Source organism: Hypanus sabinus, chromosome 20 (genome assembly GCF_030144855.1).
Source record: "Hypanus sabinus isolate sHypSab1 chromosome 20, sHypSab1.hap1, whole genome shotgun sequence".
NCBI classification, from domain to species: Eukaryota; Metazoa; Chordata; class Chondrichthyes; order Myliobatiformes; family Dasyatidae; genus Hypanus; species Hypanus sabinus.
In genome coordinates this window covers 8,695,036-8,714,725 of record NC_082725.1, presented here as the reverse complement: position 1 = coordinate 8,714,725, position 19,690 = coordinate 8,695,036, and the positions used below count along the sequence as shown (strand labels likewise).

Genomic DNA, 19,690 nt, shown 5'->3' with positions numbered 1-19,690 from the left:
GGTTAGGGAAGCTTTTAAAGAGAATACAACTTAAAAAAAGCTGTAAGGAGCGAAAAGAAGGTAAGCTAGCCATTAATACAGACTACTATATAAAGACTAAAAGAGTAGGTAGTAAGGAAGCAAATGCAATTTTAGCATTCATTTTGAGAGGACTAGTATACAAAAGAAAGGTTGTAATGCTAAGAGCTTTATAAGGCATTAGTTAGACCTCACTTGGAGTATTCTGAGCAGTTTTGGGCTCTTTGTCTAAGAAAAGAGATTCACAAGAATGATCCTGGGAATGAAAGGATTAACGTATGAGGAGCAGATCGCTCTGGGCCTGTACTTGCTGGAGTTTAGGAGACTGAGGGGGGTATATCATTGAAACCAAAAGAATATTGAAAGGCCTCGATAGAGTGGACATGGTGAGGATGCTTCCTATCACAAACACAAGAAAATCTGCAGATACTAGAAATCCAAAGCAACACACACTGGAGGAACTCAGTAGGCCAGGCAGCATCTATGGAAAAGAGTAAACAGTCGATGTTCTGGGCCAAGAACTTGTATCAGGACTGGAGAAAAAAGATAGGAAGTCAGAGTACGAAGGTGGGGGAGGGGAGGAAGAACTACAAGGTGGTAGGTGATAGTTGAAACTGTGAGGGGGAGGGGTGAGTTAAAGAGCAGGGTTGATGAAATACATAAAGGGCTAGAGAAAGGGGAATCTGATAGGAGAAGACAGAAGTCCATGGAAGAAAGAAAAGAAAGAGGAGCACCAGAGGGAGATGATGGGCAGGTAATGAGATGAGGTGAGAGAGGGGAACGGTGAAGGGGGGCAGTTATCAGAAGTTCGCGAAATTGATGTTCATACCATCAGGCTGGAGGATACCCAAATGGAATATAAGGTGTTGTTCCTCCAGCCCAAGTGTGGCCTTATTGGGGCAGTAGCGGAGGTCATGGACTGACATGTATATACATATATATGTGTGTATATATATCTCACAATTTGTCCTCTGCACATTATTTGTCAAGTTTTGTTGATGTATATATTTCATAGATTCTGTTGTTTTTTATTTTCCTGTAAATGCCTGCAAGAAAATGAATCTCAAGGTAGTATATAGTGACAAGTTTGTACTTTGATAATAAATTTACTTTGATTATACTTTGATTATTTGAATTGTGTAATGAACTGAACTGATTCCACAACCTATGGACTCACTTGCAAGGACTCTACAACTCATGTTCTCAATATTATTATTTTGTTGTTCTATGTACATACTTTGAATATTTTTACTTGATGGCTGCCCAGGACAATCCTCACTGATTTGATTTGACACAAGTGACGTATTTTGCTGCATGTTTCGACGTACATGCAACAAACAAAGCTAATCTTATAATATTGAAGCTACTGAAACAATCAGAATTGCTACCATTTTAGTCTAATTCTTGCCATGTTAAATAAAAATCTATGAGAAAGAAACTCTGCTGGTTAATCTCTATCAAAATGGATTGACTTTCCAAATATATCCGCTTGGCTAAAAAATGATGATTGCAGCTCTCTAGCTGCAAACTCTAGTTCGGCAGCAGCACAATGTTTGACATGCATGTAGTTTTTAAAACAACTGTGCGTTATAAGAAAATAAAGTTGCAATATACACAGTTGAGTAATATATCACCTACATTAATTACAAGCATTGACAGAAAGCAGCTGCTTGTCAGCAGTGCCAAATCCAGTTGGTTTATGTAAAACTACCCTCAGAACAACAGGTGCATTTCAGAATTTCAGTGTGTCTTCCTAATTCTTTAAATAAATACATTTTTACTATGACTTTTCATCCCTATTTTCCCACAACTGCTGTTTAATAATCTTCTAAGGAGAATTGGAACTGATGTAAATTATCATTTAAAATGGGTTGTAATAATAACACATTAAACAGTAGTCAGTGGATGACCAGTCTCCACTGGTGATCCTGATTGGAAGAAGCCCTCTGTACTTTAATTCAAGATTCAAAGTATATTTATTATCAAAGTATGTAAGCAGTGTACAGGCCTGAGATTTACCTTCCTACAGACCGCCATGAAACAAAGAAAACCTTGGAAACCATTCAAAGAAGGTAATCAAACCCCACCCCCCATGGACAAAAAAAACCATATCATGCAAACAGCCAAAAAATTAGTGAAAAACACTGAATATAAAACACAAAATCAAAAGAACCCAGGCATATTCAGTTCAATCTAGAGCTGTGTTGTTTATCTGCAGGCCATCCCAATATAAAAAAAAATCACCCAAAATAGCAGGTAGATGGCGCTGAACACCCACTCGCCTTCTGCTCTCGTCTTGATGATTTCGATCTTCCTCAAAGCTTCAATCAGTGGGAAATAGAGTCAATCATGAAGTTGCACCCCGCCTCTAGGCTTCTTGGCCTCAAGGCTGCACACTTCGCTCAAAACCTCACAGAACATCCTCAGTGACAACAAAGCACCAGGTCGTTCAAACAGCCCGAAAATGCATTACCAAAATGTAGATCATAGGTTCCGACATTTGAAAGAAAAAGGCATAAAAGACATAGTGTTTCGTGAACCGTCTGGTGTCCCTGTTAGTCACGTTGCTTGCTGGAGCCATCTTTTTCCATACAGTGCACCACATGTAATATATGGATCAATTTCCTTTAATGCAATGACCACACACCCCAGCACTACATATTGATCTGTTGCCTGTGCATAAGCTGTTGTCTACACATGAGCATTGTCCTTTCTCTCTGCCATGTGAATAGACCAGTTAAAGCTGCTTTAATTTAATTGATATGTAGTCATACACAGATACAACAAATTAGCAATGAGTACGAACCTGAAAGCCAGAAAATATCATGAACTGCACCGACAGCTAAGGGATGAAACAGCGAGAATTAAATAGCATGAGAAAGTAGAAGGACCCGTGCATGAGTCATAGGGAAAGACACGCTGAATTTAATGTGAAAATTACATGGCAATGGCTTCGATCAGGACAGGAAAGCTGATGAATTTGATAGTGCTAATGAAGTCGTGTATTGAGAGGGTTGAACTGTATTGTCATGTGAACAATGTGGAGGAGCAAAGGAAGGCCCCATATGCTTCTTAGCTTAATGGGCGCAGGGACCTCCAGTCTCTAAAGCAACTTGGTAACTCCTGAAAAGCCAGCAAGCAAGATGTTCAATGAAATTGTTATAATCTTACAAAATCACTTGAGCCCTAAACCACTGGCAATAGCTGAGAGACTTAGATTTTACAAAAGAAACCAGTTAAAAGATGAAAGCTTCCCTGAATACTTTGAGAACTGCGCAAACTTTTTCAGTACTGTGAATTTAGAGACGGACTTTTTGATGCATTAGGGGACAAGCTTGTATGTGGCATGCATAATCAAAGCACTTAGAAGAGGCTATTGCCCGAAAGAGACCCTACAGAACAGGCTTTGACCATTGTAATATCCTTAGAGACTGCAGCAAAGGATACAGCAGAATTACAGAAAGGGAGGTTAGAATGTGAATTATACAAAGTGTTCCTGAACGTTGCAAAAAGCCAAGAATTTTATCAATGTGGCAAATCCTCCCACGATGCAACTGACCGTTAGATCAAGGAAAGAGTGTGCAGAAAGTGTTGCAGACAAGGTCACATAGAGAGAGAGTGTGCAACACAGACAAAAAGCACAACTCAGTGAAAAGTTTGAAACTCAAAACTAAGAAAATTCATAAAGGTACCAAATGTAAAACAGAATCAGACAACATAGTCTGACAAAGGTGAATTGTCATGCATAGAACTACATCGTATAACTTAAGCAGATCACAAAATCATCTGGATCACAATAAATGTGTCCAGTGTAAAACTGAAAAGTGATTGGGCCACAGCCTTTGTCCCGATGATCAAGAAAAGGAAGGCCAGAACCGTTCACGTATGTGGGGATTTCAAGATGAGCATCAACCCGGTGTTGCGTACTGCGCAGTATCCCCGCCATGAATAGAAGACATTTTTGCATCTTCAGCATGCGGGGAGAGGTTTTCAGAGGATAGAATTGTCACAGGTCTATCTGCAAATGGAGAACGAGGAGTCAAGCAGGAAGTTTCTTACAATCAACACTCACAAGGGACTGTTCTAGTATAATCATCTAATCTTTGGCTTCATGTCAGAGCAATGGACCTAGTGTTCCAAGATAAATCAGGAACACAATGTTATCTTGATGACTGGCGAAAATGAGGACGAGCACCTTCTGAACCCTGGTAAAGTGCTTACCAGGCTGAGTGAGTGTGGTCTGAGTGCAAAGAGAGAGAAATGTGAGTTTTTTTTTCTCAAGAATGAAACCTCATATTGTGGACATGTCATTGACAATCATGGGTTACATGAGTCACAAGACAAGATTAAAACTGTGCTTCAGGCACTCAAACTGGAAAATGTGTCACAACTCAGGTCATAATTGGGCCTTGTAAACTACTACCACCAGTTCCTCACAGACATTGCTCCAGTGCTGCATCCATTGAAAATACTGTTAAAGACAGGAGCAAAGTGGGAATGGTCAGAAAGACCCGAAAGAGCATTCATGGAAACAGAGAGACTAATAACATCAGATAAACTGCTCACTTATTATGACCAACCACTGCCTATCAGACTGGTGTGCAGTACATCCCCTTATGATTTTCGAGCCTTTTTGTCACACTTAATGAAAGATGGATCTGAACGCCTGAAGTGTTTGCTTCAAGATCACTGCCGAGCACAGAACACAACTACATGCAGATCGACTGAGAAGTCCTCATTCTAGTATCAGGAATAAAGAAGTTCCGCCACTACCTCTATGGTCAAAAGTTTATGCTAGTGACAGATGAACAGACCCTTGTGTCCATTTTCAATCCTAGGAAGGGAATTCCAGTGATGACTGCTGCCCGGTTACAGTGTTGAGCACTGTTCCTAGGAGCCCACTCTAATAACATAGCGCTTAAGGGTACCAACAGTGTTAGCTTGTCTCATCTTCCAGTATAGGCAACTGAAGAAGAAAAGTCTTCATACTGTGATTCAGCAGAAGTGTTCCACACTGCATTGGTGGACCAGTTGCCGGTAACAAAATCCAAAATACAAAGAGGAACAAGGAATGACCCAACCTTGTCAAAAGTCTATGAAATCAACATGCAAGGATGGCTCATGGTAACCCTATGTTTTCAGAGTTCTCAGCGATGGACACTGATGCATGGATCTCATGTTGTGGTTCCCTTTAAACTGCATACCAGAGTGTTAGCAAATCTGCAGGAAGGACACCTGGGTACAGTCAAGGTGAAGAGTCTAGCCCAGAGCTATGTGTGGTGGTCGGGAATAGATAAATAGATTGAAAACTTGGCCTAAAGCTGCTCGGGATGCCAAAGGGCTCAAAGTGCACCCCTACAGGCACCGTTACACCCATGGGAGTAGCCGTCATCACCATGGCAAAGAGTACATATTGACTTTGTTGGGCCATTCATGGACTCCATGTTCCTGATATGCTGTGGATGCTCATTTGAAGAGGCTGAAGTTGACGGTTGATTGAAGTCAACCATCTTAGCAAAGACTGTCTCTGCCTTGAGGACCATCTTGGCCAGAAATGGCTTTCCAGAACAAATCGTGAGAGATAACAGATCACAATACACGTTAATAGAATTCCAACAGTTCATGAAGAATAATAGCATCAGGCATTCCACATCACCTCCCCACCACCCAGCAATGGACAGAGAGGACATTCCTCTGCAGCACAAGATGGACAACTTCCTTTTTGTGTATTGGAATTCTGTTCATGCAACGAGAAATCAAACACCCTCTATGCTGTTCACGAGCAGGAATCTGAGATCTCACATAGGTCTCCTAAAATGAGAAGTGCAGAATAAACAGTGCAGCCAGATGCCAAGTGAAGCAGCAAGGGGCTTTGAGATTGGACAGGAAGTCTTACCATGTGATTACCAAGGAGACAAATGGACACCTGGTAGGAAAGCTATAGAACTGGACCACTGACATACACATTGGATGTTGGAGATCAGACATGGAGATGTCATGTGGACTGCATCCTGGATGCTCAACCGAAGAACATACCTGAGTTGACTTCATCCAACAAGACGGACACATTACAGTCGCAGGGCTTGCCCCTTAATGATGATGTCACAGACAGCAATGTGACACCAGAAACCAAGGATGTTGTCTTAGACAAAACACCTACCAAACCTGATGCCACTCCACAGGTCTGGAGGCTCTATCCTTAAAGAAACAGAGCACCACCCAAAGGACTGAAACTTTAGAACTGTGGATTGTAATTGTGAAAGCATTTTTTTTGGAATATAGATTTGTGAAAGGGAAAATGAATGTTATGTACATGTACAGTTTTATGTTGCTTTCATCTAAAAGGGGAGGAAGTCTAATGTATGGATCTAATTCTTTTAGTGCGATGACCCCCCCCCCCAGCACAACGTATTGATCTATTGTCTGCACATGCACTGTTGTCGATGCATGTGCATTGTTTTCTCTCTCACTGTCTCTTGCTGCAATGTGAATACACCAGTTAAAGCCACCTCCCACTTAACGTGCTCTTATTTAATTGATATTGTTGTTGTTCACAGACACAACGTGGAAGTTTAAAACTTTACTCTCACAGAACAGTGTAGTCAAAGGTTTGGAGTTGGAAGAGGATCTCTGATATGCAAATATTTGACTTATGGCCCTACAGAGAGTTGGCAATGACTTGTAGCTTGGTCTCTAAATGTCTGCCTTCCTGATAATACCTCATTTCACTCTCCGAAGTCAAATCAAAATTCAAAGAAAATTTATTATCGAAGTGCACATGTGTTACCATATGCTACTGAGATTCATTTTCCAGTAGAAAAATAAAGAAAAACAATAGAGTTTTTGAAAAAAAAACTATAAGTAACAAAGACTGACAAGTAACTAACATGCAAAATAAGATAAATCAGGCAAACAATAACAAAAAGTAAATAAATAATCCAGAGTTGTGGAGTCCTTGGAAGTGAGTCTGTAGGTTGTAGAGTCAGTTTAGATTTAAGGTAAGTGAAGTTATCCATGTTGGGTCAAGAGCCTGAAGGGATTGTGCTGTATGTGAGGATGTGCCAAATTATGACATAACTTGTAGAAATGATGATGCAAATGCCTCAAGGTTTTCATTGCTTAAGCCAGTATTTTTGCATGTGTTTATTTTTGTCTTTGGCTGTTGTGCAGCAAGTTTCAAGAATCAGGATATTACCCATCGGCACCAAGAAGGAAATGAAGGAACTGCCAACCATACCCTATATATCCTGATTCTCTCAGCTGGTGATTGAAAGCTAATTGGCAAAGGCTCCCAGTGAAACCACGAAACAAAGGTAAGAGGAATGCCAAGGAATTATTAGGGTACTGGAAGCAATGTGCTGGAAAAATTTGGGAAAGTTATGTAGATCATGGAATCTACCATATGCCTAATTACCAACCAGAGATAATTTGGTTAAAATAGCATTCACTGGAATTTATAATGATATTATTATTTTGATTTGTGTCTCTTCTATCAACAGATTTGAGCCTATACTTTTCAGCTGAAAAGTAGGGCAGGCAAAGCGCGTATCTTCCCCCTGGGTCCCCTCCTCCTTCCCTTTCTCCTATGGTCCACACTCCTCTCCTATCGGATTTCTTCTTCTCCAGTCCATTACATTTACCACCCACCTGGCTTCACCTATCACCTTCCAGCCACCCTCCTTCCCCCGCACCCCACCTTTTTATTCTGCCTTCTTCTTCCTTCCTTCGTGTCTCGGCCTGGAACCGTTGACTTCCATAAATGCTGCCTGACCTGCCGAGTTTCTCCAGAATTTTGTGCATGTTGCTTTGTCTTTGTAGATTTTGAATCTATGTCCAAGAAAAGATAGAAGAAAGTTCTCTGGGGATGTTTACTTGGATACCATCAGAAATTCTTAATGTCATTTGAAATCCTTCTGTTGTTATGGATTTGTCGATTGCCAGTTTAATTTAAAATTTCTGTCACTTTGGTAAAGCATTATCACAAAATTTTAACATTCTTGATCTGTTGCGATGTCAAATGAAGATCATTAAGGCCAACATAGTGGTTAGTATAATGCTTTTGCAGTGCCAGCAGTCTGGGTTCAGTTCTGCCTCTGTCTGTAAGGAGGTTGTACTCTGTGGGTTTCCTCTGGGTGCTTTAGTTTCCCACAACAATGACATACTGTATGGGTTAGGGTTAGTAAGTTGTGTGCATGCTATGCTAACGCTACAAAGTTTGGTTACACTTGCAGTGTTACATGCTCAGCACAATCCTCATATCTGATCTGACACAAACAATGCATTTCACTCTATGTTCCCATGCACACGTGACAAATAAAGTTAACCTTAATCTTTATCGAGTGTTATGGAATCAAGTGAATTCAATTGCTATAAAGGCTCCTGGACTGTTTCAATGACTCTGTGGTTTGACGTTTTATGTTCTGTGTGTTTTTCTCTCGTTTTTTTGCCGTTTGCACAAATTGTTCTTTTGTGTGTTGGGTGTTTGACATTTTCTTTAAACGGGTTCCATAGTGTTTCTTTGTTTTGTGGCTGTCTGTGGGCAGACAAGTGTCACGGTTGTATATTGCTTTCACACCTCGCTACAGCATGCCCAACAAGGGTCACCAGTTGGAGAAAGAACAGATGGTAAGCTGTAACAGCACGTTAGTGCAAGGGGTTTTATTTACACACTTAACAACACACTTTGTCGTTAACTTTCCAATATAACTATTCACCAACCATCAAACCCAATCTCCACACCCCTCAGCAAAGCTAAACTGAGAGTTTAAATCTGCCTGCATAGGGTGTAGTGCTGCTTCTCCCACTAAACAAAGCGTTATATTAGGACATCTCGAACTGTCTCTCAGGTCTTTTCTGTCTGTTCTGCTGTCTCCAAACCAATGTAACAGTGAGTGGAAATTAATGAAATTGTTTGGAATGCCTGTGAATAGAATCTTTATTTTTATGAGTTATAAACCAGTAGAACATTAACTGAAGGGATTGTTTTGATTAGCTAAGCTAGTGATTGTTTTACTGTTGGGGTGTGTAAATGGTGAACTCCCAAGAATTGCAGAACGGGAGGTCAAAGTATGTGAACTGCTTGGGACACTAGACCAGGGACAGAACGAGGATGAGTGACTAACCAGGCAAAGGGGCAATGTTAGCGTGAGAATTAGCATTGCTAACCTGTTCAGTCACAACTGCATACATACTTCGATAATAAATGCACTTTAAATCTTTGAGCTCATTTCTTTTCAGACAAGGGTATGCCAGTACCTCCACCACCACCTCCTCCTCCTCCTCCTCCTCCTCCTCCTCCAACTGGGGCTCCTTCGCTGCCGTCTTCACTTGCTGTAAGTCATAAATATCTTAACTGGAATATACTGAAGAACTTTTAAAAATGTTTCAAATTTGGTTCTTATGCAGATATTTAATCAGCAAGATTATATAGTGGTACAACTAAGGACTTATACCATTTACCTGATAGTAAACCTTTAATTCTCCAGTTGAGTAATTTTTTTTGATTATAAGATGTGTAGGATCCTGATACTTTTGTGATCTAAAGGTTCTCCTAAAGCCTAGAATAAGGCAGAAAACTTGTTACTTATGATAGCTTTTGAAGTGTTACAAGAGCAAAGAAGAACAAGAAGAAGGAACACAGAGTACAAAGAGTATTAGACTAAAAAGTATTAGTGGTCTTCTCACACTCAGACGAGAGATAACAATATTCTATTGATAACAATCTTAACCAATAAAATTAGCATGACACCTGCTAATGAAGCTAAGAGCCTTTGTAGCATAATGGTTAGGGCGATGCTGTTCCAGCTCAGGACTTCATGGTGTTCAAAGTTCAATTCTGGTACTGCTCTATAGGAAGTCTCTGTATGTCCTCCCCGTGGAATGAGTGAGTTTCCCCACATGCTCCGGTTTCCTCCCACAGTCCAAAGACACACTGGGTAGGTTAACTGGTCATTGCAAATTGTCCCATGACTAGGCTCGAGTTAAATTGGGGGACTGTGGGTGGCATGGCTCGAAGGGTAGGAAGGGGCATACTGTGCTCTATTGCTAAATAAGTATGTTTCTAGAAGAATACAGAAGCAACTTTTCTGCAATTACTGGAGAATTCACTGAATGATTACATGTAAATAGGCTTTTAAACAGCAGTCTAGAGGATGGATGGATGGTGAGAGAGCTAAGTGAAGCAATTAAACACTTAAAATTTTCAAGAACACTTACTTAATCACTCAGGATTTCCACACAGTCACCAATCATTCCAGTGTTGAGAAACCAGCTTTTGAATTTTTATGGTTTCAATTAAACCTTGAACATCCTGAATAACCGCTGTTTAATAACATTTTCAAGCAATGAACCAATTAATTATAAATTATAGATGAAAGCAAGGAAGATATTGCTTAACACTCTCATTTACACAATTAAATTCCCAGCATAGAGCTCTTTCCATTTATTTTCAAAGGACTGTGGCAATTCTAGTTGGATAATTAAATCCAATAATTAAGAGGTTATGTAGCAGTTAGCACAACGCTTTACAGTGCCAGCTGTAATATTGGGCGTTTGATTCGCACTGCAGTCCGTCAGAAGTTTGTACATTCTCCCTGCGACCATGTGCTCTGGTTTCCTCCCACGTTCCAGAGGTGTTCAGTTAGGGTAAATGATTGTGAGCTGCTCAGCACAATCCTCACTGATTTGATTCGATGCAAACGACACATTGCGCTGTGTGTTTCAATGTATATGTAACAAATAAAGCAACTCTTCATAATGCTTTTTTAAGTTTCTGTTTATGGGAATACTGATTGCAGTAATATTTCAGCTTAAATTTCCAGAACACAGATTTTCCTCATTGTAATCATCACTTTTTAATGTGATGATATATTGATGTATATTTTGTTCTATAAATTGTAAGTTGCCCATGATGAAAGGAAGAGAATCTGGTGGCATAAAAGACAGCAGTAGATGTAATCTGGGCAAAAAACATCTGCTGGAGGAACTTGGTGGGTTAGCCAGCATCTATAGAGGCTGAGGAATGGTAAAACATTTTGGGTCAGGACTGGCAGTGTAGAGGGGAGACGGCCAGTGTAATGAGATGAGAGGGAGAGCTGGGACTAGGTGCTGAGAGGGATGATCAGCAGATAGAATTAGCGGACGGAAGGGAGAAGTGGTGTTGCGCGACAGTAGCTGATTACCTCGATTTCAGTATTGACAGCCTCTTATGCTTCTACCTGTCACCTCCGAGTCTCTCTTTCTCCTCCATTCTCTCCTTCCCCGTCTTTTTGCTTGTCTTCCTCTAGTGTCTTCCACTAGCTGCTTCTAACTGGTTGGTGAAGAGTATTCTAACTGACTGCACCACCGCCTGGCATGGAGGGGCCATTGTACAAGATTGGAAAAAGCTGCAGAAAGTTGCAAAATTAGTCATCATGGGCACTTTGCTCCCAAGCATCGATGACATCTTCAAAAGGCAATGCCTCAAACAGGCTGTATCTATCATTAAGGACCCCCATCACCTAGGACATGCCTTCATCTCATTGCTACCATCAAAGTGGTGGTACAGGAGCCTGAAGACACATGCTCAACATTTTAGGATCTGCTCCTTCCCTTCCACCATGAGATTTCTGAACAGACATTAAACCAGTGTACCTCACTATTTTGTCTCTCTTTTTGCATGACTTATTTAATTTAATTTTCTATCTATATTTCTTATTGTAATTTATGTATTGCAATCCACTGCAATATATTCATTGCAATTCCACAAAACAACAAATGTCACAATATATTCCAGTGATATTAAACCCAACTCTGATTCCGAATGTCATACGTTTAGTGCTCATCCATGTTCTGTATCCTTTGTGCACACCTGTCCTGTTACTCACCACCTGTAGACATTTATCAGAAACTAACCTTCAGACAGCTCCAGATCATTATCCCAAACTGAACTTGTGAAAATGTCATTGCATGTTGGTGTGTACTCTTAAGGTTCAACTTTATTTCTCATATTCATTTACGTGTAAATATATCCCTTTAGAACAGATATAAGGATGAATTTCTCTAGCCAGAGGGTGGTGAAACTGTGGAATTCATTGCCACAGCCAGCTGTGGAGGGCTTGTCATTGGCTGTTTTTAAAATGGAGGTTAATAGGTTCTTGATTAATAAAGGTTGTGGGGAGAAGTGGGGGGTGGGGTGGGGAATGGTGTTGAGAGGGATCATAAGTCAGCCATGATGGAATGACAGATCAGGTTTGATGGGCCAAATTCCTTAATTCTGCTCCTAGGTCTTGTGGTCTTGTGTATTGAGAATTTCCTGTGGTTTGTTGGTCAGGGCACAAGGTGCAACAAAAAACAACACTGAAACATTATAAAGAAATATATAAACACTAGCATTATAAGTTAATGTATGGACATGGAATGCAATGTGCATAAAATACTATTGTGTAATTACAATATAAACAGCATTATAAAATTGATTTATAGTGTTTACAGTGTAGTGCAGTGATAATGGTAAGAGATAAAGGGGATGGGGCTAGCTAGAATGGTTGATCAGATTAACTACCTGGGGGAAGAAACTTTTAAGATGGTGTGAAGTACAGTATTTGTTTTAATAGCCCTATAGTGCTTTCCAGAAGGGAGTTTTTGGAAGAGGCAGTTTGCAGGGTGAGCAGAGTCTGCAGTGATTTTTTTTCCCAGCCTGCGTCTTTGTGCTGGACACATACAAGACCTGCAATGAGGGTAGTCTGCAGCCAGTGACCTTTCCTACTGACCTGGCAGTTGCCACAGGTATTGTGAGAGGATTCTACGCCAAACCAGATAGTAATGGCTGATGTGAGGATGCTCGTTGTGACGGCAGTGTAGAATTGCACCATTGTGTTCTGGGGAAAACGGTATTTTTCTAATTGCTGCAAGAAGCATGTCCTCTGGATAATGCTTAAGAGAAATAAGTTATTGTAATGGAGTTGGATGCTGAATTTGGGAAAGCTCTAGGTTAGCCAAGAGAAAGACTTTTCATGAGGATTCTATTGCAGCAGTCAGTCAAGTGAAGTTCAGGACTTCCTCCTTTGTTCAATATTTAGAGTGGAAATTGATAACTGGGAACGAGGATAGACATTTTGTAGAAGTTTGACTGCTGATTGGAAACATAAAAATAATAGGGAGGAAGAGCCACTAGCTTGTTTTCCTTTCCACACTGCCACCCATTAACACTCAGTAGATTCAAGGGTAGGTACAACATTATAGGCTGAAGATCCAGTATTGTGTTGTACTGTTCTGTTTACCTGACATTCACCACACGAGAGGTATTTGATACTTCCCTGCCTCTGGAATAGAATTTGGTTGGTGGGAGAGAATCTGGGATGGAAAATAAATGTCAGCCTTGTGAACAAGTAAGTTAAAGACCCCGGAACTAAACCTTGTCTGTAAGGCAGTTTACTTCCTGCTTAGAGAAAAGGCAGAGAATCTATAGTTTACATATTTTTACAGTTCGATATTGTTTCTTAAGTTTGAATGTCTTTATTGCGTGAATTTTTAAAAGAATGATGAGAAGATGCTCTATTCCCTTCAGCACGCAGAGCTTCCCAAAAAGCACAGGGATGAAGCACGGGGGCGATCCGCGTTGTTGGAAGATATCCACAAAGGAATACAACTGAAAAAGGTGAAGCAGGTCAATGACCGAAGTGGCCCAGTCATCGACAGTAAGTGCCACACCAGTTCTGTACATTGTCATACACAATTCTGCTTAACAGTAAAACCAACTTAAAATACTCAACCTGTAGTTATTAGTAAAATGTAAAGATTGCAGTGTTTTACATAAATGGTTTGATTATTTTAACATAGAACATTACAGCACAACAAAGGCCCTTCAGCCCACAATATTGAACTGACCTTTTAACCTACTTGAAAATTAATGTACCCCTTCTCTCCTATAAAGCCCTTCATTATTCTATCATCCACATGTCTATATAAGAATTTTCTTAAATGCCCCTAAAGTATCACCACCAACCCAGGCAAGGTGATCCATGCACTCTGTGTAAAAACTTTCCTCTGACATCTCCCTTATACTTTGACCGAATCACCTTAAAATTATGCCCCTTTGTAGTAGCCAGTTCTGCCCTTGAGAAATGTCTCAGGCTCGCCACTCGATCTATGCCTCTGATCACCTTGTACACCCTCTAACACGTTGCTTCTTATCCTTCACTCTAAAGTAGAATTTCCCAACCTTTTTCATGCCATGGGCCAATACCATTAAGCAGGGCATCCGTCAATCCCAGGTTGGCAAGAGGAGAGCCCTAGCTCACTCAACCTATCTTCATAAAAGATGCTCTCTAATCCAGATCACATCCTGATAAATTTTAGTATGAAAATTAACTGAGGTAAATTTATCCAGCACCAGGGTCAAAAAGAATCAATAATGTTGACTTCAAACATAAATAGTAGCTTTGTGTTTCCAATAAAGAAGCTGTTCAGCCAACAGTGATCAAAAATTTGAATATATTACATTTTTAATTCAGAAGATGTCTATGGCATCTGAAACTGTCTGCATCAAGTTTTAAGGAAATGATTTGAAAATGTTTTCCATTGGATTGTATTTCTATAAAATTTGGCTAACGATATAAAACTGAAGGAGGTTGACAGGCGTGTCCACTGTAAAATGATTTATTAACTATATTTTGTCCATTTATTTATATTTTCCTATAGAACCAAAGAGTAGAAATGCTGCAGAGTCTGTAGGTGGAATGGCAGCACCTATGGGTGGCTTGTTTCAGGGAGGATTTCCCGTTCTCAGACCTACTGGACAGAAGGATGCTTCAGGTAGTACTGCAGAGTTCTATGTTTGGGATAATTTTACGGAATTGTTTGGAAATTCACTTGCTAGGAATACGTTAAGGTTTTGGATCTTGGCCAGAATAATCTGTTCCTAAGTCTGCTTGATAGAATTAAGAGTAACTTTTCTGAAAGTAAACCATGGACACCAGAGGTGTACCTTCACATTCAGAAGAGATGTGCACTCAGTGGCCATTTCATTAAGATACCTCCTATATCTAAGGAGATACCTTCTGTACTCAATAAGGTGGCCACTGAGTGTGTGTCCATGGTTGTCTGCTGCTGTAGCTCATCTGCTTCAAGGCTCGATGTGCTGTGCATTCAGGTGTGCTCTTCTGCACACCTTTGTTGTAATGTGTGGTGACTTGAATTACTGTCAACTTGAACCTGTTTGTCCATTCTCCTCTAACCTCTCTCATGAACAAGGCAGTTTTTGTTTTTCACACCATTCTCTATAATGTCTAGAAAGTGTTGTGGGTGAAAATCCCAGGAGGTCAGCGGTTTATGAGATACTCAGACATCAGACATCATCACTTAGATCACATTTCTTTCCCATTCTGATGTTTGGTCTGAACGGCAACCTCTTGACTATGTCAGCATTCTATTTTTGCTTGAGTTGCTGCCACATGATTGGCTGATTAGCATTTGTATTATCCAGCAAGTCTACTTAATAAAGTGGCCAGTGAGTGAAGAACTTTTCCATCTCATCCATGCACTGATCCCTGGGAAATATTCCCTTTATTGGCAAATTCAAAACGCTTCAGTGGAATTTCTTAAAACAGATATATTGAATATGCAGATCTAGAGATATTAACTGCAGTTAATGGTGAAAAAGTTACTTTTCAGCAGATCAGAACTCACACTCAGAAGATAAAGGCTGATGTATTTAAGAACCTGTAAGGTTTGTTTAGGACATAGAACATGTTTGGAACGTGCACACCATTATAATATTTTAGCCAAGTAGGTGTTTAAAAGAAACTGATGTTACCAAATTTTCTTAAATCTTCAATGGACCTTGAACTACAATTTAGATCAGGTGATTTGTTTTTGGCTAGAATCAGAGTGTCTAGGAAAATGAAAAGTAGTCTTCACAAACTTTGTGTAGCCAGCTGGTTGTGTAGTAGCATTCACACTGTCCTTCGAGGTGAACGGTCCCAGGTTCAAATCCAGCTGGCTCCTTGCATGCTTTCCATCTGCGCTGGGTTAAACACTGAGCTAGTAAATTGGTTACATAAAAACCAGACAAATGTTAAAGAAATGGCAAGGTTTCTGCCCAATACGTCTCAAGGTGTGGAAAGGAACTAAGAAACTTTGTGTGAATTTTTGTGGTATTTTTCAGCCTATAATTACATAAAGAGTAATTACTCACACAGTTTAAAAATTAAATTATTATCATTTTGAAAGACTAATGTGTGATTTGTTAGTTTCAGAGAGAGTTTCCAAGCCACCTGCTCCCCATTTCGGAATGAAAACACAAGCACCAAGATACCCAGTCCAGAATAACACTGGCAGGAATGAGAGAAGCACATCCAACCACTCAAACTATCCAGAACCGACTGATGTATCTAAAGTTCAAAGGGCACTTCAAGGGCGACTTAACGTGCCCACTCTTGCACCTCCTCCCCTTCCTGTCATGCCTCCATGTCAAAGTAGATCTCCACTGCCTTCTCCTCCTCCAGTACCCGCTCACTCATTCAATAAACCTGCAAAAACTGCATTGCAAAGCCCTCTACCTCCTCCTCCACCTCCTCCACCTCAAAGTAATAAACCAATTAAATTTCAATACACACAAGCACCACCGTCACCTCCACTACCACCTCCTCCACCTTCCCACAACTTTGAAGACCAAACTTCAGATTTCTTGTTCCCTGCCCCACCTCCTCCTATAACTTGCACAGAAGACTGTACAGATTTCCCTCCCCCTCCACCCCCACTACCACCATCTTCTTCTAGTGTTCCCCATGGACGAGCTGAAAGCCCTCTTCCTCCTCCACCTCCACCGCCTCCTTTATTAAGCCATCCAGAAGTTCCCCCACCTCTGCCTCCGAAATTACCAAACTTTTCCAACAGGTCTCCTCTTCCTCCTTCACTGCCAGCAGCCCCTCCCTATGGTCATCCAGGCTCTGTCTCATCTTCTGGCCAAGCATCGTCCATAATCCAACCGTCTGCAAGGGAAGCCTCATCTAGATCTGCAGGTGAGATTTGGTTGGTTATACAGTAACAATGTGTCTCCTGATGGTATTGTACATTGTGTCATAAATCAATATATAACATCTACAACTTGGTAGTAGCAACTGAGGTTAATCGATTAGGCAGAGCAGCTAATGTCACAGAAAAGAATGATTCTTCTATTTTAAGTAGATTAGATAGTTATTTTAATCTCCAAGGTCCTAAAGGCTTTCAATGCTGGGTTATAAATGGGGACTTTTGGAAACTGTGTGGTGATTTCTTTTGAACTTATAGTTCTTCAACATCTTTGGACTATTTTTACTGTGCCCATGATCTGTCTTTTTTATCATCAATTTTGCTTGTTTGCACTGTTGTAACTATGTGGTTTTGTGCAGGTCTTGTAGCTTTAGTTTTTGGTCTTGTTCTGTCTGGTGGTTTTGGAGCTCCTTTCCAGGGAACGTGCTAAGACGGTAGTGCGATATTAATACGCAGCAGCCTCTGGATTGGGGATTGCCAAACGTTATGTGGATTTTCTGGTGTAGTCTGTTTTGTCATATGCTTTTGTGATATCATTCTGGAGGAACGTTGTCTCATTTTTTAACTGCATTGCATTTGTGGTTTCTAAATGACAATAAACTGAATCTGAATAATTTTTAAAAAGTTAATTGTTGATGCGTAGTCATGTTCAGAAATGCTCTTCACTCAGGCCATTTTTGTCAGATTGAAGAATAGCCAAAAATTCCAATTTCATGTCACTGAGGAGTGCGAGATGCCAACAAGTAAAATGTGGGATGTTAGCCTCACACTAGTTGTGGGTAAATTAGCGGCTTCACCTAAGCTGTGCCAGAGCAATTGAATATTTATTCAATTCCCACTGTGCACTGGGATGACTGCAATGTGGACGAGGCAGGTGCCCATCTCTTTGTGGACTGTGGGTTTGACAGAGTGGGGAAAGATGCAAGGGCTTGCATCACGATCAGCCGTGCATCAAAAGGGTTCTCTATTCTACAGGCTGTTTCCAGGGATGGACGGATGCACGCACGCACACACCCCCACCCCCAACTGTTGCTGGAAGATCACCAACTCAGTGAAAGATGCCCATAGAGAGATGCTGCCGACGGGCACATTCCAGGCAGGAGTACCTGCTGAGGGACGCACTGAAACTTGGTCCAGCCACCACAAGGGCTCTGTGGGAAAGGACCACAGTATACTGGATAGGGAGTGGCCAGGTTGGGTGAGGAAACCCTCACTTATTGTAGTAGAGCATCACCCCAGGGGGCCACATGAGTGGCAAGAATCGTCTTGGTTTTAAGGAATGTGATTAAACATGGGTGGCAGGGTGGAGATACATCTCTACCAAAGGAAGTGTAAGGCACTGCTTCCATCCACTACCCTTGGGCAAGGTGTAGCACCTGTTTAACTCACACCCAACCCCGCACCGTGAAGCCATGGGGGTAGGAGAGCTATCTTCCAGGTAGGCAGTATAACAGGTTGGCATGGTCTAGATGGGCCAAAAGGCCTGTTTCTGTGCTGTGGTACTCTGACTGTGCTAAAAGCTTGTGGTTAAGTACATAACAGCTGCTGGATCACTGGTCTTTTTCTCAAGGAGTGGAGTTGATACAATGGTATTGAGCTGTAACTGTACCCCATCTGAAGTGAAGGATATGTGGAGTAGAAGGATGATTATGTGAAAATGCTGTTCTTGGACTACAGTGCAGCATTCAACACCATAATTTCCTCCAGGCTCAACAGGAAGCTCAGAGACCTCGGCCTTGACCCTGCCTCGTGCTGCTGGATCCTGGACTTCCTGTCAGATGGCTGGCAGGTGGTAAGAGTGAGCTCCCTCACCTCCAACCCTCTGACTCTCAATATAGGAGCCCCTCAGGGCTGTGTACTGAGTCCCCTCCTTTACTCCCTGTATACTCAGGACTGTATCACCACCTACAACTCTGATCTGCTAATTAAATTTGCCGAGGACACTACAGTGATTGGCCTAATCTCAAGCAATAATGAGGAAGCCTGCAGGGAAGAAATCATCTCTCTGACACAGTGGTGTCAAGAAAACCTCTCCCTCAATGTCACAAAAACAAAAGAGCTGGTTGTGGATTACAGGAGGAATGAAACAGGCTAACCCCTAGTGACATCAGTGGATCTGGGGTTGAGAGGGTAAACTGCTTTAAGTTCTTCAGCATCCACATCACCGATGACCTCACGTGGTCTGTACACACCAGCTGTGTGGTGAAAAAGGCACAACAGCATCTCTTTCACCTCAGACGGTTGAGGAAGTTTGGTAGGGGCCCCCAAATCCCAAGAACTTTCCACAGGGGCACAACTGAGAACATCCTGACTGGCTGCATCACTGCCTGGTATGGGAACTGTACCTCCCTTAATCACAGCATTCTGCAGAGAGTGGTGCGGACAGCCCAGCGCATCTGTAGTTGTGAACTTCCCATGATTCAGAATATTTACAAAGACAGGTGTGAGAAAAGGGCCCAAAGGATCATTGAGTACCCAAGTCACCCCAACCAAAATCTATTCCAGCTGCTACCATCTGGAAAATGGTACTGCAACATAAAAGCCAGGACCAACAGGCTCTGGGACAGCTTCTTCCACCAGGCCATCGGACTGATTAACTCATGCTGATCTGAGTGTATTTCTATGTTACATTGACTGTTCTATTTAGTATAAATTATTATAA

The 19,690-nt window shown here is 41.3% G+C and overlaps 1 protein-coding gene across 12 annotated transcripts in view; it reads left to right on the top strand.

Moving 5' to 3' along the window:
- The window catches only part of wipf3 (WAS/WASL interacting protein family member 3), a 103,110-nt gene that overhangs the window by 71,924 nt on the left and 11,496 nt on the right, over positions 1 to 19,690 (top strand). For 9 of the 12 annotated variants that reach the window (XM_059945042.1, XM_059945043.1, XM_059945041.1 and 6 more), the window contains 5 exons: positions 7,189 to 7,331; positions 9,256 to 9,350; positions 13,565 to 13,694; positions 14,698 to 14,811; positions 16,248 to 17,018. In XM_059945042.1, coding sequence (XP_059801025.1) covers positions 9,264 to 9,350; positions 13,565 to 13,694; positions 14,698 to 14,811; positions 16,248 to 17,018 — 1,102 coding nt within the window. In that variant the 5' untranslated portion in view covers positions 7,189 to 7,331; positions 9,256 to 9,263. The remainder of the gene's footprint in view (positions 1 to 7,188; positions 7,332 to 9,255; positions 9,351 to 13,564; positions 13,695 to 14,697; positions 14,812 to 16,247; positions 17,019 to 19,690) is intronic. The other 3 variants (XM_059945047.1, XM_059945049.1, XM_059945050.1) reach the window with 3 other exon arrangements.